Source organism: Chamaea fasciata, unplaced genomic scaffold (assembly GCF_029207755.1).
Source record: "Chamaea fasciata isolate MVZ Bird 193981 ecotype frontalis unplaced genomic scaffold, bChaFas1.0.hap1 SCAF_14, whole genome shotgun sequence".
NCBI classification, from domain to species: Eukaryota; Metazoa; Chordata; class Aves; order Passeriformes; family Sylviidae; genus Chamaea; species Chamaea fasciata.
In genome coordinates this window covers 12,073,456-12,098,868 of record NW_027094099.1, presented here as the reverse complement: position 1 = coordinate 12,098,868, position 25,413 = coordinate 12,073,456, and the positions used below count along the sequence as shown (strand labels likewise).

At 41.6% G+C, this 25,413-nt stretch overlaps 1 protein-coding gene across 3 annotated transcripts in view; it reads left to right on the top strand.

Annotated features, from left to right (window-relative positions):
* The window catches only part of ARNT2 (aryl hydrocarbon receptor nuclear translocator 2), a 97,565-nt gene that overhangs the window by 61,538 nt on the left and 10,614 nt on the right, over window positions 1–25,413 (top strand). For all 3 annotated transcript variants that reach the window (XM_066196231.1, XM_066196230.1, XM_066196232.1), the window contains 8 exons: window positions 3,874–3,950; window positions 5,906–6,040; window positions 6,825–6,899; window positions 10,834–10,985; window positions 16,811–16,883; window positions 17,039–17,162; window positions 21,127–21,226; window positions 23,758–23,896. In XM_066196231.1, the coding sequence (XP_066052328.1) occupies window positions 3,874–3,950; window positions 5,906–6,040; window positions 6,825–6,899; window positions 10,834–10,985; window positions 16,811–16,883; window positions 17,039–17,162; window positions 21,127–21,226; window positions 23,758–23,896 (875 nt within the window). The remainder of the gene's footprint in view (window positions 1–3,873; window positions 3,951–5,905; window positions 6,041–6,824; window positions 6,900–10,833; window positions 10,986–16,810; window positions 16,884–17,038; window positions 17,163–21,126; window positions 21,227–23,757; window positions 23,897–25,413) is intronic.

Sequence of the window (25,413 nt, the reverse complement as noted above, 5' to 3'; positions counted from 1 at the left end):
TGGTCTGTTCACTTTCCTCCATTGTGCCTAAAAAGACAGGTAAAATTAAGATCAAGTGCAGAACCAGGCATGTGACACCTGCACACTTTTATCCCCGTGGATTATATGCTGGCCTTAAGTAATCAGGGTGTAAACTTGGTGTGGAAGTCAAAGGAAAAAGGAGTCAGGTGATTCAGATGGAAATTCCAGCCAGCCATGTTGAATGTTTGGTTAAATAATGAGAGCGTGGTGTTTGGTTATTTTGAATGAGCTAAAAGAACCACTTGTTTGAAAGCGGCTGAGCAACAGTCCCAGCCTTTGTCCCGTGTTCTCAGCAAAGCAGCACAGATGGAACTTGTGATCCTCAGCCTAGACAGTGCTTCAGGTTCATAGCTAGTTGTAAAGTTAGAAGTGCTGACCTTCTCCTGGGTTTGTTTCCCGTTTTCAACTTAAGCAAGATTTGCTTTTCTTCTATTTTTTTTCCCCTCTGAATATCTCATTCCTGGAAGGAAATGAGTCTTCTGCGGTCCATTTGATATTTTCCTAATAGGTTTGTTTTGCCTTTTTTTCATGCCATAAGATTTGGTGGAGAGAGAAGATAAAGTCTGTCAGGATGTTGGTAGTTTTCTGTAAATCAAAGCCAGGATCTGCAGAAAAGCACATAGTGAAGAAAAGAGATAGATAGATGTTTCGAAAACGTCAAATAAAAAGTCACAGAATGATGTTAAATTCAGATAATGTTGAAATCTTCTTTTTCTCTTTAGTTGAAAAAGAAACATTTTAGTCTTCCAAGTCAGACTTACGGTAACATCTTAACCACAGCATGCCAAAGCTGTTAGGTTATTTTAAAGTTTTGGCCAGAATCTGGACGTTTGTGCAAAGTACTCCCTCTTCCAATACAAAACAAAATAGTTGCTTGAATATTCCTTGCAGTGCTGTCATCTTTAAGGCTTTATTTATTTTTTTTAAAGAATTGTTATTTTAGTTTTTATTGGGATTTTTCACGAGATTTTTATCCTTAGTATGCTATCCACAGCCTTCTTTGTGAAAGCCTTTTTCCATTGTTTTGTATGAGAGATAAGTCACGCAGTGTAGTTCCTTCCCTGGCAAGTAACTATCAGAAATGGTTTTAATGGAGACAGGCATTATCAGAGGATTGCTAGTGACCACTGGACACCTTAATTCCATCTTTCTAGAGAATTATAAATAACTTCTTTTTTGGTGTAGTGAAATAAAACCATAAATCCACTAATGCTGTTCTGTGTCTCACAGAAAATGTGGGGCAGAATGGTAGAGAAAGAAAGCAGAAAATGAAGCTTTTCTGTTGCTAGAGCCAACTGGAAATTCATTGGGAAAACTAAAAAGTTCCTTATGTCCCCAGCAACACATGCTTCTGCCCTGTGGGAAACTGTTTGCTGGTATAAAGGACACTTGGAAATTAAATATAACCTCTGACGGCACAGCGTTCTATTTGTGATGCTCACTTGCAGCTTAGCTGTGCCAATTGTTGATATGAACTCAGGCAAGCACAGCATTGTATTTATTATTTGAGAGGGGTGTATATTTGGTGTTGAGAAATAAACCCTCTCCCGGGGTTACACATAAAGAATGTGAATGACTAAAGTATGTTTATTTTGTTGATGCCCCCTAAAGATCAGTTTCATGGCTGCTTTCCTCCAAGCTCTTACTACTTTTTTTTGAGATAGTGTTGGTGCTTGGTGACATTAAGGAGCAATATTACATTGTGTTAAGAGCTGGAAAAACTGGTAGAAAGTGCAGTGCACATCTTCATTTACCTGTCCATATTGGCGTGTGTTCAAAGGAAGTGTGCTAAAGCAAGAGTAAATCTCGTGTACAGATGCACCCTCCCATATAAAGACACCCAGAGTTGAATCTTTGGAAATATCAGCTGAAGAATAAAGAAAATAATTTCTCTCTATGGAATGCTGCCAGTCGTTGCACCTACATTGCAGAGAAACAGACAATCTTTTTGTCGTATTTTTTTCTCTAGGCACTTTGGGAAGGGGTTAACAATCCACTGTGTCATGTATTGATTAATTCCAGGCAGATTGGTTTTTATTCACAGAGTGTCCTGTGGCTTAACCCAACTAAGATGTTTTCCATGGTGCTGTACAGACCAGATGTAATCCATATTGGGCAAAAGGGGAAAAAAAAGATGAAAATTAGAACAACAGCCTCCCTTTGTCAACAGAGTGACATCAGAACCAAAGTTTCTTAGCTAGGTTTAATTTTGGAGGTTGTTTATGTTACTTTGATTTTATTTGAGCAGTAGCAAGCATGGACCAAGTTCCTAAAAAGGAAAACATTGTTGATAGCTCCGGAGAAAAAAAAAAGATTATGCAAAGTGGAAGCTGTCCAGCTGTATCTTTGCTGTCCTTTGCAATACTCTGTGCCACTAAGGAAATGACTGGAAAAGCTTTTGAAGTCAAGGGAATATACTTTAAATGTGTCCTTCTCAAATGGAAAACTCCATTTGAAAGGGACCTTTTGGTTAAGGTTATCCAACTAGAATGCTTAGAATTATGTCCTTGAGACGGCACTTGTTAGATGAGACAATAATGTTCCTCCTTTGTAAAGCTCTTGAGACCCCTTGATAAAATTCTAGTTATCAGTAGGGAGCTTCAAATAATGTGTGCATCCCAGATTGTGAAATTATTGTAGAACAAGTGTCAATATATTATACAAAAATATGGGGGGAGGGGGGGGTGTTTCTTTCATACTTGGTGTATTTTATTTTATCATATAGTTCAGTGAGGACCAAAAAATGCCTGTAAAGGGCTGTTTGGAAACGAGTTGTCAGATAAGATTCAGCTGTTTCGATACAAAATAACACCCTTAGAGATGAGTCCAGTTCATTCAGCAGCATTTTTAGTCTTTTTTCAGAGGTGTCATTTAAGAAAGTGGTGTGCTGTCATCCTCTGGACTGTCCAAAGATTGACTTACATTGGGGATTATAAATTTAGAAAATAAAGTGGCTGTTGTTTCAGAAATGGTAGCTGCGTTGAAATTATTTTCATTAATGCTCTTAAGTGCCTTTTAAATGATTCACTGCCTGTTATGACTGAATTCCTTAAAAATCCTTGTGAAAGAGTTTACAGATCACTTAAAATAGGTCAGTGGTGTCACTCCTGGAAGACGTTTTGTCAAGTGTTTCATATGAACTTGGTATCTCAGTACTGGAGTTGGGAAATAGCCTTAACTCAAGGCTTAGCCAACAAGCAAGTAAACAATGCTAATCTGAATGTTCCTATTTATGAAACACTGAGATGGAAAATAGTACACATGTATGTTTTGAAACTATTCCTGTGTTTATAGCAGTTTATAGCAGTTACACAACTGGAACGAGCAGCGTTAGCAAAGCATCCGCATTTTTTTCAGTGTTTCAACGTAATGATGCAGGTTTAGCCCATTATAGAAAAAAGTAAAACCAGCTGTTAAATATGAGCACAGAATTAGTGATTAATTTAGGCTGTGCCTTGTTTTTAAGGCTTATTATAAAATATTATTCACAAAGACTGAACATTCACTGACCATATGAAGTGACCCCATGGTTCCATAACACACTGGTGGAGCAGAACTCATGGAAATGTTACTGTCCGTCTTGGTGTATAATGGAATTTTAGTATCTGCTTTGTCTTCAGCAGCCAAAATTGCTCCTGTAGGTACTGTGTGTACATGTGAGGTATGTAGGATTGAGCACAACTGAGAAGGATCATCTGATCTGAACCCAGAAATAATGACTAAATCTTAGAGAAGAAATTGAGGTTATTTTGTAAGATTTAGAGCATCTAGAAAAGTACAGAGCCAGGACAGCAGCATCTCTGTTTATCCCAATTTCCTAATTATAACCGTATTTGTTATCATTTACTCCAGGAATGACTATACCAGAAGAAGATGCTGATGTGGGACAAGGTAGTAAATACTGCCTCGTGGCAATAGGAAGGCTTCAGGTAATGTCAGTCTTTCCATTTACAAACTGTTTCTGAAAATATGATCATTGTTCTGGTGTGATTGCGAAAGATTTGCACACTGTTCTGCTACTAGACTATAATTTTTAACATGCCTCCAGTTTATAAAGTGCTTTGATGTCTGTGCAGTCAGTGACTTGTCTAGAACTTGTCAGCAGAGCAAAATGAAACTGTGATTTTGTGCATATGTGTACTTAATCCAGTAACAACAGCAGAGATGCTCCTGAAGATGTGTGTGCACAGACCTGCCATTCTTCAGGGTGTGTAGGGGTGGGATGTTGGAGGTGGTGAGAAACATGGCAGTACAGGTGCTGCTGGTGTGGGTTAAAGTGACCCCCAAAGCCAGTGACGTGCTCCCTGCCACTTTTCCAGTCATTCACACTCTGACTAATCAGCTACTTGAAAAACTGTGATTGCAGGAGTTGTTTTGAAAATGGTAAAGATAAAGCAGTTGAGAGGCACTTCAGAAATCATAGCTTTATTCTCAGCATGTGTTATTTTATGCATTCAGATGAGATGTGAGCCGAAGGAACTGGGAGAATAAAATTTTCCTTACTTTTTGTGCAGACAGTTGGAATTGTTGTAGTGCATTTACTCCTTTGTGCATTGCTGAGCAGAGTTCAGAGCCCTGAGCTAAAGCAGTCCTGGTGAATCTCCTTCACCACAGCAGGGAGGCCAGTTTTTATCTTCCTGATCTGGGAATTCTGCCATGAGTGAACATGTTTGAGCCTCTTGCATGATCCCCTACACTCGCTGCCATCTGCTAGAAGGGGATCACTCCTCCTGGCAAGGGGGAATGACCCTTTCACAGGTGCCAAACCCATCTTACCCGAGGTGAGCAGCCTGCAAGTGTTAGCACGTCTGCAGAGTGACTCTCCGTGGCCGTGGCAGAGCTGCAGAAGTACTGCAGGATGAGTTTTAGGTTAATCATGCTTTCCTAATCAAGAGTAATATATTCTGCTAATGGAAAGAAGGAAGTTATGGGAGTTCATGTGTTACAGCTTCCAAAGAAAGATGATTTCCAAGTAGCGTCAAAACATCTGTCACATGAGAGGAGCCATTGTGGTACGTGAGGGAGGGCAGGAGGAAGCTCTGTGGTGGGTTAAATCAGAAGGGAGTCAGGGTGCACAAATTAAGAACTCTTGCTCTGTAACAGCAAGTCGAAATCTTGCCATACTAGCTGTCTAACCAGCTCCAAGCTAGCAAAAAAAGTGAGTTTTTGCTCATTTGGCATTGTTAGCAGAGATAGCTCTGGAAGTTGTAAGAAAATCAGTGGTCTCCTTTGTACCTCCAGTGGGAAAGAATGGATATGAAGGGGCCTGATAGCACAGATTTCAGGCAGAGAGCTGAAAACACAGTTCTCTCTGGTGAGATTTGAGAAATATTTAGAGAACTGTATTTTTCATTATGAGCAGCTGCTTGCTGGTCTAATACTGGCTACCTCAGCCTCTAGAGGACTTGGTTCAGGTTCTGTAGGTGTTTCAGGTGAAGTTCATGTCACCTGAAACATGAGTGTTTAGTCTGAGCAGTCCTGTTGGTTAGGTCTACAGACAATGGGTTGGTTTCCTATCCTAAAATGAGTGGACTGCATTGTCCTCTACAAGTCATTCATTCCTGGTTGACAGAGATAGTAACCATGATGCCTGATGTGCTGCAAAGTGAGATGAATCCAGCTAGACTTATATCCTCTCTATATCCCCCCTTCTTGGGAGCTTCTGGTGTGTTTGTTTCTCCGCTGTGCTGTTAAGCCTCGATAGATGCCGTGGGGTGAGATATTTGCCCTGCAAACTGGACTAAAGGCTGTTGTGTCATCTATCTGTGCTGTTGCTTTATTTTACTTCCTTCAGTTGTTAGCAGTCTGCCAGCAGACTCTGCTCTTCAGCTGTGGGGTCAGGTTTGGCCCTGGGTGACCGTGGTGTGGGCTTGCTTGTCCCTAGGTGACCAGCTCTCCCGTGTGCATGGACATGAACGGCATGTCGGTCCCCACGGAGTTTCTGTCCAGGCACAACTCTGATGGAGTCATCACCTTTGTGGACCCAAGGTGCATCAGTGTCATTGGCTACCAGCCCCAGGTCTGTGGCCACTGGGAATGTGGAGAATGGGTTGAGCTAATGCAGAAAATCCCATTTGCAAACACGAAGTATTTGTAGCTGATAATTCATACATTGTGCACAAAATGCTGTTTGTTTTTCTTTGCTGTCCACGCCTCTGTGTGTGTATCATTTTATACCTTTAGATCTGATTAAAATTCTAACAGCAGAGTGCTCTGAACCTTGCACAACTTTCCAGTGAAGACATTTCTGTGATAGAAAGTTAACAGTGCTTGGAGAGAATTTTATTCCTGTAGACTTTTGATTCTGCCAATCTCTTCAACAGTAAGCAAACATAATTTGCAGCATCTATTTTCCTTTAGGCTTACACCTGCTCCTCTGAACAGGAGGCTAGTTCAGAACTGAGTAGAATAGTAAATGAACCACAGCTCCCTCAGATAACTCCCAACAGTTGCAATTTAGAGGCAAAAGTAGTCCCTTGTTCATTTTCTTATTCATACTTTTTTTATTTTTAATTTCTTTATAATAAGTGTTTTTACAAAAACTAGTGCCATAAAATGAGCTGTAGTAGCAGATATCAGTCTTTTCAAGACATCATTTCACAGGTATTAGAAAATCACTTAGACTTTTTTGTAAAAATCTGGGGCATGATGCCTCCAAACCTTGTTAGTGTGGTTCATCCCTGATTAACTGAGTAGTCCTGTTAAGTGTGATACATCTTGTGTTTGCAAGAATTACTTGCAGGCCTTCACGTGGATTTGTGTTGTGCTTTGGGTTTTTTACATAGCTTTATGTTTTATTCTAGGATCTTCTGGGGAAAGATATTTTAGAATTCTGCCATCCTGAAGATCAAAGCCATTTGCGGGAGAGTTTCCAACAGGTGCTGTGTCCTGCTTTTTTGTTCCACACTTCATTATTTTGTTATTATTTTGACCACAGAAGTAGTTTTTATTTTATAGCTCAAGGGTTTTTTTTCTGTTATGCAGGAGAAGGAGTGGCCAGATACAAAACAATTTGTTCGTCAGCTATCAGTTAGTTAAGCTGCATAATAAATGGTGGCTTAAACTGCAGCATGGGTTGACAGTATTTTCAGAAATAAATCTTCTAGTTTCTTTTGGTTTGTTTTTTTTTTTTTTTGCTGCACAGGGTGAACTGTTTTGAAGATGCCTGTATTGATCCCACTATGTTAAGTGGTAACCAAAATGATTTACCTTCCAAGATGGGCTGTTACATCCCTCTGTGACACTGGATTGTTTGTAACTGAATTCTGTGGTAGCCTAGATGATTTGCTTTTTCATGTACTTTAACAGAGTTACACCACTTGACGTCAACATGTAATTTGGCCCTTTTTCTCTATTAGAAATTGAAATGTACAGGGAAGTAACAAAAGAAATACAAGATCTAGGAAGCGTTACTGGTTTGGATTCATTTTTACCGTGGGCCACATTGACATCAGCTGAATCAGTGACATTTATTGCTGGACTTTTCAGTGCCTTTCCTGCTGTATCAGAACACCCTGCACAGGATGTTTAACCAGTTGCTGAGGCTCAGTTGATCTAAGTGGTTCCAGATTTTCTAATAACATCCAGTAGCTCAACCACGCTATGTTGATCCATCTTGCATCAGATGCTGAGACGTATTTTCAGCTGTGAAATGTGGATATGAAGTGACTTCTAAATAATTTGTATAGCCAAGTATTTGTTCAGGCATAGTGTGCACAGACAGAGCCTCTGGGGAAAAACAACTGAATGCTGTGTCCCTAGAACAGATTGTGAAACTGAGGTTACGGTCTCTGCAGAAGTGTTGGAGATAGTGTAAGATATTAGTCCTCCAGAGGTGTTTCTCACCATCCCTCCCTTCAAGAGGAGCTACCAGCCCTATGGCCAACTGTGCCTCCAGTTCCCTTGAACAGGCTGAGTGCAAACAGCAGCCTTTTTAAATTCAAGATGTTGATTCACAGGCTGTGAGAGTTCAATGCTTTAAACAGGTCACCACACCCGGAACATCTCCTCTGCCCCTCCTTGGCTGGGGATGTGATGGTACAGCTGAATCCTCCTGATAGGGATCTGTCACCAGGAGTCAGTTCCTGCTTCCCCTCTTCTCTCCTGCCTGCCCTCCTCCCCACCTTCCTGCTGCCTAGGTGCTGGCACAGATGGACTTGCTGGGAAGGCTGAGGCACTAATTCCTTTTCCATGGAACTTCCAGCTTGGGGCTGGTTCAGCTCCCTGAACTGGTGCCTGATGGTGTCAGCGGCGCAGGAGCAGTGAGAACACAGATGCTGTTTTTCAGTGGTGCCCAAATGATTGATTCCACTCATCTGTCCAAGAGACGGTGACAGAGAGCTGCTGGATAATGGCCCGTCAGAGATCCGTGTGCAGTGAATCCATCCAGGGATTGCCTGGGTCTCAGCAGGGCTGACTAATGAACATTGCAGTTAATGACTTGGTCCTCCCTGTGTTCACTGGAGGGAGATCAGGCTGTGGGAGGCTGCCAGTGTGTCCCTGAACTCTCCACTGTCACCACTCACTGCTAGGCATGTGCATAAGTGATTTGCTGGATCAGGGACCTGCATGATTTGCTTAAGGTCATACAGAAAGACAGCAGGAAAAAAATGTAATTAGAAGTGAAAGTTCCTGCTCACTCAATCTCTGTCCAATCTATGAAAATACCGTGTTGTTTCCTTAGCAGGCAATACCTTCTTGGGAGTATTTTTGTTCAGTACAGTAGCAGTGTGTCTGGGGCTGTTATTCCCATCATGCAATGAAAGACTGAAGTAAACAGTTCAGCTTTGCACCAGGTGGTTTTTATTTCCAAAGAATATAAGAAAGTAAAGTTTAATCATTAGCTTTGAATTTTTTTTGTGCTGGTTTGTTTGTGTGCTCTGTCTTAAGACAGTTCAGGATTTTCCCACCAGCAACCTCTCTGCTTTATATATTATTACAGAATTACTGTTTGCTTAATCAGGGTTTCAGGGTAATAGATCACTGCCATTTGTTTTATTATTGTTAGTTTGGACTTAGAAATCTCTTAATTAAAAAAGTAACTGTGATTTCAAATAAATTCCTTTTTCTTATTTTCCTAAAATCTGAAAACTTGACACTTCTGATTTGCTGACAGTATCAGAATCAGGCTGGTACATAACAGAGGAGGGAGGGACGGTGGGTTTTGCAATTTTTGGTCGATTGCCAGTATCTATCTCACAGCTTTATTTCCTTGGGAAGATAAATTCATTCATCACGGTGGGAAAAATCAGGCCAGAATAAGATAGCCTCAAGGCTAAGACCAACAAACACAGTTAATATCAAAGGGTCCAGTATACAGCTGTTGGATACCCAGTAGGATACTATTCAGATTGCACACTCTACACCAGCTCTCTGGTTTCTACCCTGGGTGTGGTGGTAGAAAATAGCTGATAAAAGAATGTTGCTCACTGAGCTCAGAAGAACCCTGTAAAAGCGTTAAAAAACCCCCAACAAAACCAACCAAAAGTCATTTACTTCAGTAGGATTTTGAACTTTCCTGGGCTTTGTTAAAGCCTGTTGTGTCCTCTATTTGCATTCTTTCCATTTAGTCCTATATCCAGTTGATTAATTTGAAGTGCAAATCTCTGAAAACAACAGGATTGGAACATTTTTCTTAATCTAACTGCTTGTCAATAAAGACAGAGGGTAAATAGTGGGACTTCTACTTTTAGAGAATACAAGCTGCAGATAGCTAATAAAAAGTAAATTCCAGATGTTAATGATTAAGAATCCACAAGATGTGGCATTTATTTGCAGTAGACCTTCCCTTTCCTTCCTTGAAGCAACCCTGAGTTGTCTGGTGAAAAAGCTGTAAAATATAAACAGAGATAGGCCAGGTAAGTGCCAGCTGAATGATTTAAAACCATGAAAGTTTTCTTCTGGCTTAACCCCAGATTGTTGGATAATACGTGAAATGCAGTTGCAGGGCCAGTGTGAAAAGATTGCTTTGAATGTACTTTAGTTGGCTGCTTCTTAATCCTCACTTGGTGCCCAACTGTTGACTTGAACAAAATTTCATCTACCAAAGCCAGACATCTGAATTCTTAGTTACAAACAGAGAGCCTGTGCAAGCACGGAATTTATACTTTTAAAATGGACAGTGGCTTATAGATGTTCTCTCCATTCAAACAGTGGCTCACTTTTTTCCTTCTGAAAGCCAGAAGCAAGTGTTTCTTGTTAGCAATTTCCCATCCTTGAGAGTCTTTTAGTATGTTTGGGGTGGGGGGAACCAACCCCTTCTGGTTTCTAAAAAAAAAAAATACAAAAAAACACCATTGTGTTTAGCCATTGCCCTAAAGTTTGATGTTGGTTTATCACATGTATTAATTGTATGGATGGGTATCCAAGCAGAAAAGCAGTCAACCTCACAATGTCTTTTCTTTAGTCTTTTGTTTAGCTGCAGTGATTGGTTTATGATTTACATATAAACATTTAAAAGATCCTTAGTTTGGTTTCTGTCAATCTCTCGGTAAGTGTTTCACCTTAAAACATTCTTGAAGTTTCTGTGCTAGGATAACAGCACAACCTGATGATTGTCCTGAGTCTGTATTCTTTCTATAAGCAGGCTGGAAGTTGGAATTTTATATGACAAAGCATGAGGATTTCATTCTGAAGGAGACAGCTATAAACATGGATAGGCTTTTGCGTATTCTCTCCAAATTAAAAATTGCTCTGCTGTGCCTGTAGCTTTCTGGAATTCAAGTTTAAAATGCACCAGTTGCTGCTGTTGACTGTTCATTTGCACAGCAGATAGCAATCTCCTGTTATTAACCTTTCCAAATGGCTTTGCAGGTGGTGAAGCTGAAAGGTCAAGTCCTGTCTGTGATGTATCGTTTTCGCACCAAGAACCGGGAGTGGATGCTGATCAGAACCAGCAGCTTCACATTTCAGAATCCTTATTCTGATGAGATCGAGTACATCATCTGCACCAACACTAACGTCAAGTATGTGCTTTTCTAGGTGCTCACCTCGGTGGTTTTGAAGGAATTGTGACCATTCTTTTTCCCTGTAAAACAGTTTTTTAACAGATACCTTTTGTTTCTCTGTAACTGTGCAGGCTGTAACAGGGTTTTGCTGCATCAGATCTCCTAGTGTAGCTCTTCCTCTGTGTCATTATCCTGTGGTGCTTCCAGGGCCTGGCTGCACCAGGGGGAAACGTCACTTATCTGTTATGTCATTAGACAAGGCCATTGATCTCAGTCCAGGCTGCCTTGAACGAAAGCAGAGCTTCCAGCAGCACAACAGCTGTCCTGATACTGCAGGAAGGTTAGCCTGACTCCTGAGCCAAAAGAAAATTCCGTGTCCATGTTCATTGTGATCATACCATTCTGTAGTTCTGGGCTCTTCTGCTTGAGCTGTGTCTACTCTTATGACCTAATGAAGCTGGCAGAATTATTTCCTAGTAGGTTTGATTGGGAAGGATTCCTGATAGTTTAGATTTGGTAGAATATCCCCAAGTATAGGGGTGATCCAGCTCCTTATCTTAAGAGGGAAATGAAATCATCCTGTCTTGGAATTAATATTTTCAAAAATCTTTCATTTGGCCTCGTAGGAAGAGGTCACACTGGTGGAAGGTGATCTCTGTGGACTGAGCAGAGATTCTTTTGGAGCCTGCTGAGTTCTCAGCCAGTAACTGCAGAACCTAATCTGGCCTTGATTGCTTTATGTTGTGAAGTTTTTTAGTAAATGTTTCTTCTTTCAATATAAACTTAATCTATTCTTAAAACTAAATCTGCTTCCGGTCTGACCAGAGATTTTTTGCCAAGTCTTTATCTGAGAGGAAATTACTGTGTTTGAGATCTCAGCCTGTTAGACCATGTATCAGAAATGCTGAACAAGCAGTCTGCTGCTGGAGGTGCCTGCTGAGAGCTCCACTGCAAACCCAAACCCCTGGGGCTTTGCCATTGGAGTTTGGAAGTGTCTCTGTGCATTCCTTGTCTTGCTTTCTTTGGATATGGTACATACCTGGAAGGGCTGTGCATTCACTTCCATGAAACCCAGCATCCCAATTGCTTTCATCTTCTTTTTTTTTTTTTCCTTTTTCTCTGCTTACCCAAAAAAATGGGCATTAACTGAATAGTTAAGCTCATTGAAAACAGGCAAATGTGTCTTGAAATCAGACAGCTTGTCTGCACTGTGCATCAAAATAGCTATTTCCACATTTCTACTGTCCCAGAATACTTCTCCAAATAATTTGTATTTGCAAAAACAGGCCTGCAAAGTAAAAAACATCTTCCGAGGTTTGTCCCAGGCTGGCTTAATTGTGCTTTGTTCCCAAGAGGCCACGAATGAAAAAGTGGGGCTGGAGGCTTATGTTGTGTTGACTCTGGGAATGCTTTTTTCTGAGCCTGCACTGTACAGTTCAGTTTGGCACCACTGTGATGAGCAGGACTGTGCCAGCTCCTGGCTCTGCTTCCATCTCTCTTGCTAGGTTTGAATGGCAACCCAGAAATGCTGACCTAATATGGAAGTTGCCTGCTGCTACTTTGACAGGGGATGTTCCCTCTTTCTTGTCATGTTGAAAATGTTCTGAAACGGGCAAGATACAGCCCATTATACTCCTGCTTTTGAATAGTAGAAAGAATGTATTATTTAGACTGGTTTTGTTTTTCTCCTTATTCTCTCCCAGTTCTCAGATTTCCAAAGAGGACTTACTGTAAAGTACTGCAGTTCCTGCCTGTTTCTGGCTTCTTTTTTTTGTTTTCGGTGGGGTTTTTTGTGTGGTTTTTTTGTTTTGTTTTGTTTTGTTTTGTTTTTTTTGTTTTTCCCCCTCACATTTGGGGTCATGTTTTGACTTCTGATTTCCTAGCTGCCCTGAAGAGTTGTATGTCATGTGTAGCTGGTGATTTCCAACTCCTCATTAAGCTGCTGCTGGGACTGGTGGTTTGGCAGCAGCCCTGGTGTGTGTGGCCATCCTTACGTGTTCCTGGAAGGTGCTCTGGCTCCAGCAAGGTGCTTCCCATGGACACCAGGTGGGGATGCCTTGCTCTGCCCAGCTGAAGGCACAGAGACAGATTTGATCTGCCTGTCACTGTGGTGATGTAGGCAGCCCCATAAAAAACAGGCTTGAAGTAGTTAAAAATTCAGCATTAAATTGTAAAGGCAATGTAGCCAAAAAATCTGGTTTTAAATCAATTTGTAACTGAGGATAGTTTAAAGCCACTGTGTGTATCTGTTAATGGAATAGCTCAGGTTGGTCAGTGAACAGCATTTTCCCAAAAGACTGTAGAGGGCAGTGATGATTCCAGTTGTGGAGGGATTCATTGATTTTTACTGTTATTTGTTGACTTGGTTTGGTTGTTCTGTTTCTTTTTTGTTTCTTTTTTTTTTTTTTTTTTTTTTAATAAAGATATTCCTTTGGTGCTTCAAACAGTCAAATGTCCAAACTTGCATTAGGTACGGAAAGATAAGGAAACATTAGGTTCAAATGTTCACTTAGTTCTTTGCAAAAAAAAAAGAAAAGAAAACTTCTCTCAGTTTCACTTGGGTGTAGTCATCCAAGAGAAACTTCCTGGAGAAATGAAGCATTTAACGTTTCACTTTTGTGCTGTGTTGGGCTGAAAAGAAGAGTCCCCTGTTTGACCACGTCTTCCTGTGTATTTGGGGCTGTTTGATTTCCAACAAGAAAAAAATAATTGTTATCAGTGTTTGTTTATTACACAGGTAGAACAGTGTTTGAATAAAATAATGTTGTGGTGACAGGTTATATAATGGTCTTGCATGTATATATATTTATATATATATATATACATAAAAATAAAGAAGATATGTGTTTTTGTGACCTGTGTGGAATATCTGATGTTTCATTTTTGGAAGCCACAAATCCTGTGCTGCACTGTGTAAATTTATGAGTCCTGTGGTTGTCCTGAGTCTCGAGACTTTTCGTGTTGCAGAGAGCTGGCACAGGTCTCTGCTGGAAGCAGCCTGCTGCATGAATCAGCCTGTGGGAGAGATGCTTTCTGCTCTGCATTCTCCTGGGCCAAAACACTAACGAGACCAACTATCCTGATAAAATTCCAGTTGGTGGTAGTGGTGGTAAAGACTTTCTCGTGCTCCTGTGTCATCTGTGGTGTGTCTGATACTGGTGTTAGACCCTTTTGCAGGGCTGAGCTGAAGCTCTAGGCTAAAAGAGGGAGGTACTGAGAATTTCTGAAAGAGGGTTTTACAACCACAGCCCCAAGGCTTTTACTGCTATGCTTGTGTCCAAACCAGACACAGGAAGCACGTGTGCCTGTATTATATAAAAATAGCTTGGTAGGGGTGCAGTACTGTTGTTTCTCTCCCACCAAAGAGCCTGTTAATTTTAAAGTTCAGATCGTTTTTTGTTTACTCTGGTGCCTCGAAAGGGAACCCGTGACTTCAGTTTTCATAGAGGGAGTTTAACATCCTCTCGAATGTCAGAGGAATTTCCACACTATCTTCCTTTTTCCTCCGTGTGTATTTACTAAAGTAAATCTGAAGTATCTGTCCAAGCCTTCAGATTTGCTGAACCATTCCTTGTCCAAGCCAAGGTGCTTTCCCAGTTTCATACTGAACCTGTGGGTCAGTGCAGACAAATCCATTGTTGACCCAGACAATGCCTCACTTGCTGTGCTGGGTATCCTGTAGAGCCAAGAAATTGTTCATTTACTCCTTGAACCCCTGAAACTGAAAGTGAAACCAAGAACACTTTTTGGGTTCAAAACTAGAAGGCAACTTTGAGTTTTGCCTAAACTGATGAGAATCCCTTGTTGTGTTTCATTTTTGCTGTGCAGCAGTTGGGTGGCTGAAGGGACCTGCCTGTGCTGGCTGTCAGAAGGGCTGGTGAGATGTCAGGGTCTGAAGCAGCCACAGCAGCAGCACTGAGCCTTCCCTGGTCAGCTGCTCCATGAATTGCTGCACAGTTTCTTTCAGGTTTCAAGCACCATTTATGCAAGTGTTTATGCAGTAGCAGCCCACAACAACAGAAGATGCTACCCTGGCTTTGCATCTCAATCCTAATTAAGTGCAGCGTAACTTGCACAGAGTTCAGTAAAGATACACGCAACTATTTGGATTTTATAGGAGATGGATTTTGGGAGGTTATTCCCAAAGTTCAGTGCTGTTAACACAATTTGATGTTTATATTGTACTGCAGCTTAATGAGTATTAGAGATGAAAGATAGAGAGGGGCAAAGGAGCACTAAGTTAGAGAAGTGCCTACAAAACAAATAACGCGTGAGTGTGCTGTTTGGTTTGGCTCATTTGTATGTATATGGCTGAATCAAGAAAACATTCTTTATAAGGAACAGAGGAGAACCTAATGTGCTGTTTATTGACACACGCACCAAGTCGGTGGTAATAAAAACAAATGAAACAGTGTAATTAGCTTTCACGTTAACAACGGGATTTAATGGGTGTTTATTGTCCACGGGGTGGTATTTAGAAACTTCCCCATAGATTCCCCACGATTAAATTGCCTCCCGTAGTTCTGTTGAAAAAAGTTTGCATTTTATGCTTGGGAACAAAGAATGTCTTTGCATTCCAGAGGTAATTTTTAGGAATTTTCTGTTCGCTAAAATAATAGGGAAAATCCATGGCTCTCTAATGGCATGGAGGACTGACTTTTTTCCCATGTAACTGCTAGGACAAAAGTTATTCCCTGTATTATGTGTTCTGACACCTCAAGGCTTGCAGAAGGCTTTGGGCCGCTTACTTCGACCTGCTGTTTGTTACAGGAGAAAGATTTTTGCTGTGGAGCATAAAAACTGACCAAAGTGTCTTCTGGAAAAGCTTCAAGGGGTAGCAAAATCTGTTACTTCAGTAGCTTGTTTGAGTGATTCCTCACATTTCCACCAGTCTGTGTCTCGTTTGTCATTTGACTTAGTCTGCAAGTTTGTCTCTCAGTCCTTTGGCATTTGAATCTATTTCAAAATTTAAAAGAAGATTTGGATGAAAATCTAAAATTTAAGTCTGTGACTAAAAATACATTGTAATTTTCCAGCATTTCAGATCCATGATCTTGCTGTTTTGCAAAATATCATCTATTCCTGCCTGTCCAAGTATCGTCTCACTGGGGAGAGACACACATGGTGTGTAATTCCTGTTTTCTGGGTGACTTTTCCTTCAGAAAGAAGCCAGAAACATACAAAAACTGTGAGCACTGTCAAGGATCATTTACAAGTATCAAATCCAAGTATTTTATCAGTTCAGCTCCAATCCTATCCTAATCTCTGAGCTCTAGCATAATTGTGGGTGTTTATATATTCTTTGCTAAATGAGCCAAGAGCCCCACAAATATGAGTGCATCTCCAGGCAAGAAGTTTTCTTGCTTGTTGTGACCAAGCAACAGAAAGGGACTGTTAATCAGAGGTGCAAAACATCTGAATAACTTTCCATCTGCTGAGGTGTTCTGTCATTAGGTGTCTTCCTGGAGAGCAAGCTTACTGTTTCCTTCAGCAGAATCAAAGGGGAGGTCTGGCGTGTTCGTCGTCACCATGAGGAAGACAATGAATTAAGAATAGTGAATTTTTAAATCCTTTATAGAGAGATGGTGTTCCATCCTCCATTACCTGCCCACCCACTTACCCTTCTGTGATATCCCAGCAGAATTCTTCCTGTGCACTGTTGCATTCCTGTGGTGCAGGTTTTCTCAGTGTAAAAGGCTGTAAAAACAGATGGATCTCACAGGAAAGGATTTGGTAAATCATCTGAGACATGTTTCACTGGGAGTGTAAAATAGGAGACCATGACTACTCCTTTTTGTATCTTAATTGGTTTTTGTAAGAAAGTCGTTTTGTCTCCCTTGCAGACAACTTCAGCAACAGCAAGCAGAACTCGAAGTACATCAAAGAGATGGGCTGTCATCCTATGACTTATCTCAGGTGAAATTTCTCAGATTTTTCTTTTTGTGCCTCTGATCATTTAAGATGTAAAACAACAGCAGATTTCAGCAAAACTAAAAGTACATTGTGACTGTCCCTGAATTCCTTTTTGTCAAATACAGTAGAGGGAATTACCTTCCTCTGTATCTCCACAGGTGCCTGTTCCAAGTATACCAGCTAATGTTCACGAGGGTGGAAAGTCTGTGGAAAAGCCTGATGCTATCTTCTCCCAAGAGAGAGATCCTAGATTTGCTGAGATGTTTGCTGGAATAACTGCTTGTAAGTGAATGTCCCTGATGTTTAATTTATAATACTGTGTTAAACTTGGTTACATGATATAAAGCACAGCTTCAAGAGAATGAAGAGAAACTGCTGTGTGGCAGAGAATTTTCTAAGCAGCATCAGTCTTTGGGACATTTCCTAGCATTTGTCATTAGTTGGTGTTTCCCCTGAAGATGATAGGAGTAAATTCAGAGGGAAGGATGGCTTTTGTGTCACCAGAACTGGCTGGTTTTGATTCTCTTTTCATTTCACTAGGACACCTTAGGTAGTGCTCCTAGATCTTAAATATACTGAGCAGATCATTCCATTTCCGAGTGTATATTTTCTTTCTTAAACAGCATATGTAAATTTATTTTTCCAAACAGGGGCATATTTCTCTAAAAAGGGACAAGAAAGTTATTATTTAGTCTTAAGATAGGCTGCATTTTTTTAATCAAATCACCAGCTCTTGTATCAATGCTTTCAGAGTCATATACTGCCAACAATATATTTGTTCTCTGGTCAGTTGAGGCATCTCCACTCATGTTACTTGGTTGTCAGGAGTCCTTGCTCTTTTTCCCACAACTTTTAAATTTGTTAGCAAGTTCTTCTGAGAGTGATAGGAGTCTCAGAAACAATATGTTGTTCTACATTCCTTGGAAATTGCAATGAGGACAGAGTCCATACTGATGCCCTCACCAAAGGATTTCCCAGCCCTGTTCTAAGAGGTAACAGCCAGCTTGTCAGTCAGAGAGGTGGAGCTGTCTCAGAGTAGCCCCAGCCTGTGCTGCCTGTTGCCCTAACAGACAGAAACCACTAAGACTGGCAGCTGAAGGGGTCATCTGAAATATATCTGTAGGAAACCAGACTCATTAATGCCATGGCTTGTGGAAGAGCTCATTGATTGTTTATTGTTCTTAACTGTCCTCACTGAAAAAGAGGAATTTTTACGTTTGTTTTAAATAAATCAATGTGCAAGTCTCATGCAGTGCAGGGAGGAAATGACCCACAGGGTTTGACTCCAGGGGCGTTGGAAGGTGACCTCACTGTTGGTTGCTTTTGTCTGGATTGGCTTTTTCAATTGGAGAAGACACTGTAACTGCAGTATATACTTGATATCCTCTCCTCCTGTTGCTAGGACTTTCTGCTATTCCTGTTCATCTTTGTCTGTTTACTTGAAGAGTGGAGTCAACAGCTGAGGCCATAAAAGGGGTCCATTAGAAGGTAGCAGGACTCCAACCCTAAACACCAGAATATGTTTTTCCAAGCAAGAACATCTTGATTTTTGGCTGCCTTACTGGCAGCTCTCAGCTGTTTGTGGGGAGGGGTTAGGGTTAAGGGTGTTGCAAGCTGTGAGGTAGCTGGGAGGTTATGTTCTTGGAAATGCCATTTCTCTTTTCATTCTTATCAATTTACAGGCTGTGCTTTTTTTGGGACATTCTCCCTCTCTGAATTTCTCATGGGGGCTGTGATCAAGGTCTCCTCTGAATGATAAAGGATGGTTCCCAGTTAGGGATGAGGTACCCTGTCCAAAACCAATATTGACAAGCCTGTGTGCTGCCTGCCAGACATTTGTGTTATGTTGATACCCAATCTCATTCTGTAAGAACATGGGCTGACACCGGGAGATTGCTGCTATAATTGCATGTAGTGGCTACACTTAATTAAATCCGCAAAAGTTGAGAGAGAAAGCCTGGCTTTACTGGTTCATGCAAGTGATTTGAAGCACGGGATGATGCAGTTCTTAGAGAGAGATTCAGTCAAGAGGTGGAAGTGTTGGAAATCCTGGTCCTGCTGGGGGAACGGACATAATTGACCAGTACAGTGGTAGAGTTTAGAGAAAAACAGGTAAAATTCGCCAAAAAAACCCACCCAAAAAACCAGTGCTTTACCAAAGGTAAGAGCAGAGAATTGTGTGAAAAATCCTGAGCAGGAATACAGCTGGGAGAGTTGTGGGACAGATTCAGAGGCTAAAGAGCATTCAGGGTAACTCAGGAAGGAGAATTAGCTGCTTGCTATTAGTTGAGCTATTCCCTTTGTCCTGGCCTCATCCTGTGGCACAGACACTGGTAGCTGCCATGGAAACTCTGCTGCACTTGAGGAATTCCAGTTCATTTGGGCCACTCTCAATTTTTCTGGTGAGTTGTTCTCAAATATCTAAAGCACCCGCAGGATTTTGGCTCAGTCTCTTCCAGCTCTGAGAGTTTGGTGTCCCTGCAAAGGGTGGCCTTAGAAAATGGGGCATCTCATGCAAGAATGACATTATTGCAGAAAAAGAAAAATTCTTCTGTCCTTCTTAGATATAAGCCTGCCCATTGTCAATTCTTCCTAGTATATACACAACCTTCTCTACACCGTGTCCCCATTTCTCCCTGTTGTTTTTTTAAAATACGAGTTTTGCAGTCCAGCCTTGGTTTCTGTGCTGGGCAGTAGGTAGCCAGGGAGGAATTTCTACAAATTTCTGCATTACGGAGGACAAGCAATGCCAGCTTGCATCAGTGACATCCACACTCCCTCTCTGAGGCTCCTGTGGGGGAATTTGAGGTGACTTTTTTCTTTGGAGAGGCAAGCTTAGGTTCTTGTTAGGAACATAAGGTAAGAACAGCTTAGGTAACAGTAGAGCTGGTGTGTGTTGGAGGCCTTTGGTGAGTCACACTCAGGAGGTCTCTAAAATCTAGGGAAAGCTAAAAAAATTTTGAACACCTAAAAAATACTTGTTACTTGTGAGTTGAGTGGGCCTTTTGTCCGAGAGAGCATCTTGTGAAATGAGTGGGAGTCTGAAAAGAGCAAAGGGGAAGATGAGGGGGCAGACTTGATTTCTAGGCCTGTCAGGTACATAGCATCAAATGGTTACAAAACCATCAGTGAGTTGCAGAGTGTTTTGCACTTAGAGGGGAAATGGAGAAAGTGAAAAAAGGGTGGTGTAGCAGACCTGTAAATTATTTTAAGAGAAGTAGTAGTGAGATTTCCCTGGGCTTTGGAATAATCCAGTACCAGAAAATTAAATTAAGGGACCAAATGGAGCTGTTCACCCAATCTCGTTTCATTCCATTAGAGGTTGATCTCCAGTTGCCACGTTAAGGGTAGGCTATCAAAGCTAATGGCATCTCTTTGTGCAAGTTATTCACCACACTCATTTGTCTTCCACCCCTCTGAAGTTCTTCCATCCCATTTCATGGCTCCCCCAAGCCACATGAGGACAGAAAGTTCCACAACAGAGCTGTGTTTTGCATTGCCACAGCTCAGGTGTGCAGGTCTGGTGACACTCAGAAGCGAAGTGCCTGTGATGTGGGTGGGGCTGCAGGTTGTCACCCTGAGATGAGCAGGCAATGCCACCAGGCTGCAGATTGTCACCTGGTTAGGAGAGAGCTCTTGGACACCCTTCCTTGGGTTCTTTAACCCAGCAGGGTGGGAGCCCTCAGCTGCCACCTCAGTGCAGACAGTCTGTGCCAACAGCAGTGGGGCTGGAGGACTTTTCCTGGTGCCAGAAATGTGCCCTCACCTGAGCCACAGATGTTCACGTGCATCACACCCTCTTTGGACCAGGCTTGTTTGATGTGCCATCCCTCCATCCCCTGGGCAGACCCTCACACCTTTCTTGCAGAAAAGCTTTGTTTCCCTCTCCAGTCTGTGCCTGGGACACCCCTCACACTCCACCTCGTGTAGCTGTGCCCTGTCCAGCCAGGAGCAGCTTCCAGCAGGTCTGGGCTGTGTGAGGCACAACCAGCACAATGTTCCATGCAAACAATGGCATTAAGGAGGCGCAGCCTGTGTGGAGAGTACAGAGGAGACACAAACCAGCTATGCCTCTGGTTTCACAGAATTGTCATTTTGTGTCATTCCTAATGTGTTCCACAGGGCTCCTTCATGAAGCTTGAAGAAGGGAAGAAAACATATATTGCAATTGTCTTTAAATCATTTTTCCTTCATAATCTCATCTCCTAAATTAATTCTTTTTCTGTGATTTGTTTTTATCTTGTAGCAGATAAAAAAATGATGGCCTCTGCATCCACAGCAGGAAACCAGCAGCTTTACTCACAGGGAAGCCCGTTTCAGCCAGGACACTCGGGAAAGACTTTCAGGTATTTAGCGCAGATCCTGAATGTATCAGTTTCTGTCTGATTGGGGGGACTGTTCCCCTTCAGTGTGGTGGAAACAAAACCAACCCAAGGTGCAAGAGCTTTCTTTACATTGATGAGTTCTACTTCGTGTACACTTCACTGCTGGAGATGTTTCAGCATTTACAAAGGGTTTACAACCTCTGGTGATTTGAGTATCTCCTAAAAATACTGGCTGGTAAATATTGCTGTGATATTGTAATTGGAAAAAAAAAAAAAAAAAAAAACAAAGAAGCAGCAACAAATTCTGAAGGGAAATAACTCTGAGAGGTGACCGGACAGGGTCAGAGATCTGAGGAACATTCAACCAAGCTAGGAGGGTGCAAAGATTTGTTTTGCACTTACAGTTGTCACTACTGCAGGCTGCCTTGAAGGGCAGTGATGTGGGTATCAAAGGGAACGGAGGGATGCTGCCTCCACAGTCCCATGTGGGAACTGGAACAGGGGCATGAATACTCTTCTAAGGCAGCTTCCAAATACATGTAAGGTGGTGGTCTGGCATGTTCCAAGGCATTTTTGAGTTTATCTGAGTGTGTGTCGTTGCCTACCAGCTGGCAGTACAAGTTCCGGTTGCTTTTGGAGAGTGATAACAGCAATTGTGTTTGCCTTAGTGCCTTGTGATATCACCGTTGTCTTACTGGAGTTTCATTCTCCTGTTCAAAGCAGCCAAGGCTGTGAAAATGAAGAAACAGCCGCTCAGAATCTGTCACTTCTGACAGAAAACATTGACAAGCACTGATTTTATTTAAACCAATGTGCAATGTAAGTCGTTATTGCTAATAATCTCAGTGAAGAGAAATAAGATCCATGGGAGTGTGTTTTCAAAAATTGTCAAATTAAAACCAAGTATAACTTGGGGAGATATGACAGTAAATTAAAATGTCTTTTAATTGGATATTGTGTATTACTGGTTGACTGACTTGCCATTGGGGGATTTGGCTTTGCTAATTCCTGATCTTTAACTATAGCTTTTTTCCTGTTGCTGTTCTGTTACATCAAGTAATGGCTTGCATTTCTGCCAACACTTCCACTCTCAGTGAACTGTCCTCTGTACAGTCTCCAGCCTGGCCCATTCAGTCACAGGCTGGGCAGCCTCTAGGCACTGTTGTGCAGAATCCTGCTTTCAAAGTACAGCTCCAGATACAGTCCAAGCTCCTTAGATGATGGGACTTGCCAGTCCAGCTGAGAAGCTGTTTGCAGTAGGGCCAGCCCTCGCCAGCAGCTGCTGTGTGCTCCAGTCAGATTTAGATGGACTTTCTGGTCTACATTTCCCTCTTTGGAGGCTCTTGGATAGCATAAAATAAAAATAAAACAGATTTTTAAAAAATTAGAAAGCTCTACAAAGAATTTCTGAACATACACTTTGCTTTTAGGCAGTAAGAAATCCAGAATAACAACTCCCATATTCAATCAAATGCCTGCCACGTTTTGCTTACACTCTGGGAGGGATTCTGTCAGCCTTTTCCAAGGATTCAGATTCCTGCTTTCTCTCTGCTCAGCCTTGTTTACTTCTTTTCCCAATCTGCCCTCTTCTCCCTCTGTAAGATTGTGAAAATAAACAATAGGGAAGGGACTGGAGAAAAGAACAAGCTGTTTCAGTGGATCCACAAAAGTGGTTTTGTGTGCTGTCTTCATTTCTATTCATTTATATGTGACATGTAAAAAATATGGTTTTATATATAAAAGTACATTCACAATGTGTGGTTGTAGACTTCCATGAGAATAAAATGGTGAAGTGGAGCAGTTCCTTCATAAAATTTTTCTTATAATGAGGAGTTTCTGAGTATTTCTCTGTAATGAAATTTAGTAAGTAGAAAACAGCTCACATGTAAAAAAGTTCCTTTAAAATACTATTTTTTTATTATTGTTAGTGTTCCAAAGTTACTACATGAGTTTAACTTTCTGTCTTGATTATTTTTTTGCCTTTGTATATAACTGCCTGTTCTTCTTTAGCATCAATTGGTGAAAAAAAGGAATTAAAAGCCCTTGTTTTTAATATGTAGCATGTAATTTTTCATTTCCCAGGCAGGAAACAAATAAGGAAGTGCTTATAAGTATAATACTTCGTGCCCATCTTCATTTAGAATGGCATTCAAGCAAATGCTTAAATACTGTTGACTTTAAGCACAAATTTGTGGTGAAGTACCTGCTTGAATGCTCTCTGCAAGCCGGACTTTTAATGCATTAAATGTTAAACTGATGTGGGGCTAAGTGTGTATGCACCATGTGTGAGACTGTTTTTATTCTCAGAAGCCCTTTCAAAGAGATTGCTGGAGTCTAATTAAAAATAATTTTGCCTGCTGTGTCTATTAGGGCTGACATTTAGAATGCCAGTATGTTTCATAGTTTTGTGATGGTTTTCAGTCATTTTTCTTATTGAGACAGATTGAATAATTAGTTTTAATGTATTGTCAATATTTGTTTATCTGGGATACAATTTGTGCATTGAGAATACACCCTACAAATGAGGCTCTGTGTCTGTTCTGAACCCTTAGTTCATCTGTGGTGCATGTGCCTGGTGTCAACGACATCCAGTCTTCCTCCTCAACTGGCCAGAACCTGACACAGATATCCCGGCAGCTCAACCAGAGCCAGGTGGCCTGGACAGGAAACCGTCCTCCTTTTCCAGGACAGGTATTGATTGCCTGTGCTTTATTCTCACTGTCATACAAGATTTCCACTCTCTGTGCTTTTTACAGAAGTGTTAGTAAGCCCATTTTTGTAATTAATGTGTGGTTGGGGAGGAGCTGTGACAGTGTCAGCAGCTGCCCCGTGGGTAGCTTGGTTTGGGATGGTGGTCATTGGGGTGGCAGTGGCTGCACTGACCCAAACCCCACTGGAAGGTTTTGTCCTGCATTTCTTTCATGTGTGCACTGGATGAAGGAAATAGGACAGATCTTCTGCTTTAGTATTAAGCCTGTGAATTAAATCTTTCTTGGACCAGGGCCTTGCACCCAGCAGTGTTACCCGCCCTTATCAGGGTGGGCAGAAGGGGCAGCTACAAATCCAGGCATGGGCTGAGAGCAGAGTTGCTCAGCCGGTTCCTCCTCCATTAGCACTGCCCAGTGTAGCTCACACTGCTGTGTGCTGGAGGAAGCAGCACACACCTCCATCAGATGCACTGTGCTTGTCAGTGTTAGCCCAGAAATCATCTCTTGTTCTGTGTAACAGTTAAAAAATGGTTTAAAACTCTATTAAAAGACAAATAATATTAAATAATCAAGTTCGATCTTAACAATGCTGCTCTTAATCCCTCCTGAGTTCCCATTGTTTGGCAGGCTGGAATGGCATGTTGGGGAGGTCACTAAATGAATTTTCAGTAAGTGAATTGTTTCCACATTAATCAGTGATTATTCCCAGCCCCCAGAGTGTCCTGGTTATCTGTCACACCTGGTTAATGAAGTCCAGTCGCAACATTAACTCATTTCTCCAAATGATATGGAAGGTGCTGAAAATGACTAAAACAAATTACTCATCCCTCTTACTGCACAAATTCTGTCCAAGTCAACTGAGTTTGTATGTGAGTGTAAGGAAATTGAAATTAATTCTTCCATCTTAAACAAATTAAAATGGAGCTAAGCCTTGCAAAAGTGACATGCCAAGCTCCCACTGCCATTGTGGAAACCTTCAGAAATGTACAATTTCTTAGCTTGGAACTGAACTGAAGACTTAATAGCATCTTCCACATGTTATATGCCTGTTGGGATCTGTTTTCCTCCCCCAGCTCCCGTGCATTTGCCCAAAAAATCATAGAATCATTAAGTTTGGAAAAGACCTTTAGGGTCATCAAGTCCAACCATTAACTCACTGCTGCCAATTTCACCACTAAACCCACATCCCCAGGTGCCACATCTTCACATTTTTAAACACCTCCAGGGATGGTGACTCAGTCTCTTCCTTGGGCAGCCTCTTCCTGTTCTTGACAATCCTTTTTCCTGCTGAGAGATGATGGGAAGTGGCTCAGTGAGCACTTTTCCCAGCTACCTCAGTGCGCTTGGGTGGATCCTGCCCAACCCATGGACCTGTGTGTGTCTGAGTGGTGCAGCAGGTCATTGACCTTTCCCCCTTGGATTGTGGGAGCTTCATTCTGCTCCCTGTCCCTCTCCTCCAGGGAACAGCTTCCTTTGCATGCATTGATTGCTAGTAACAAT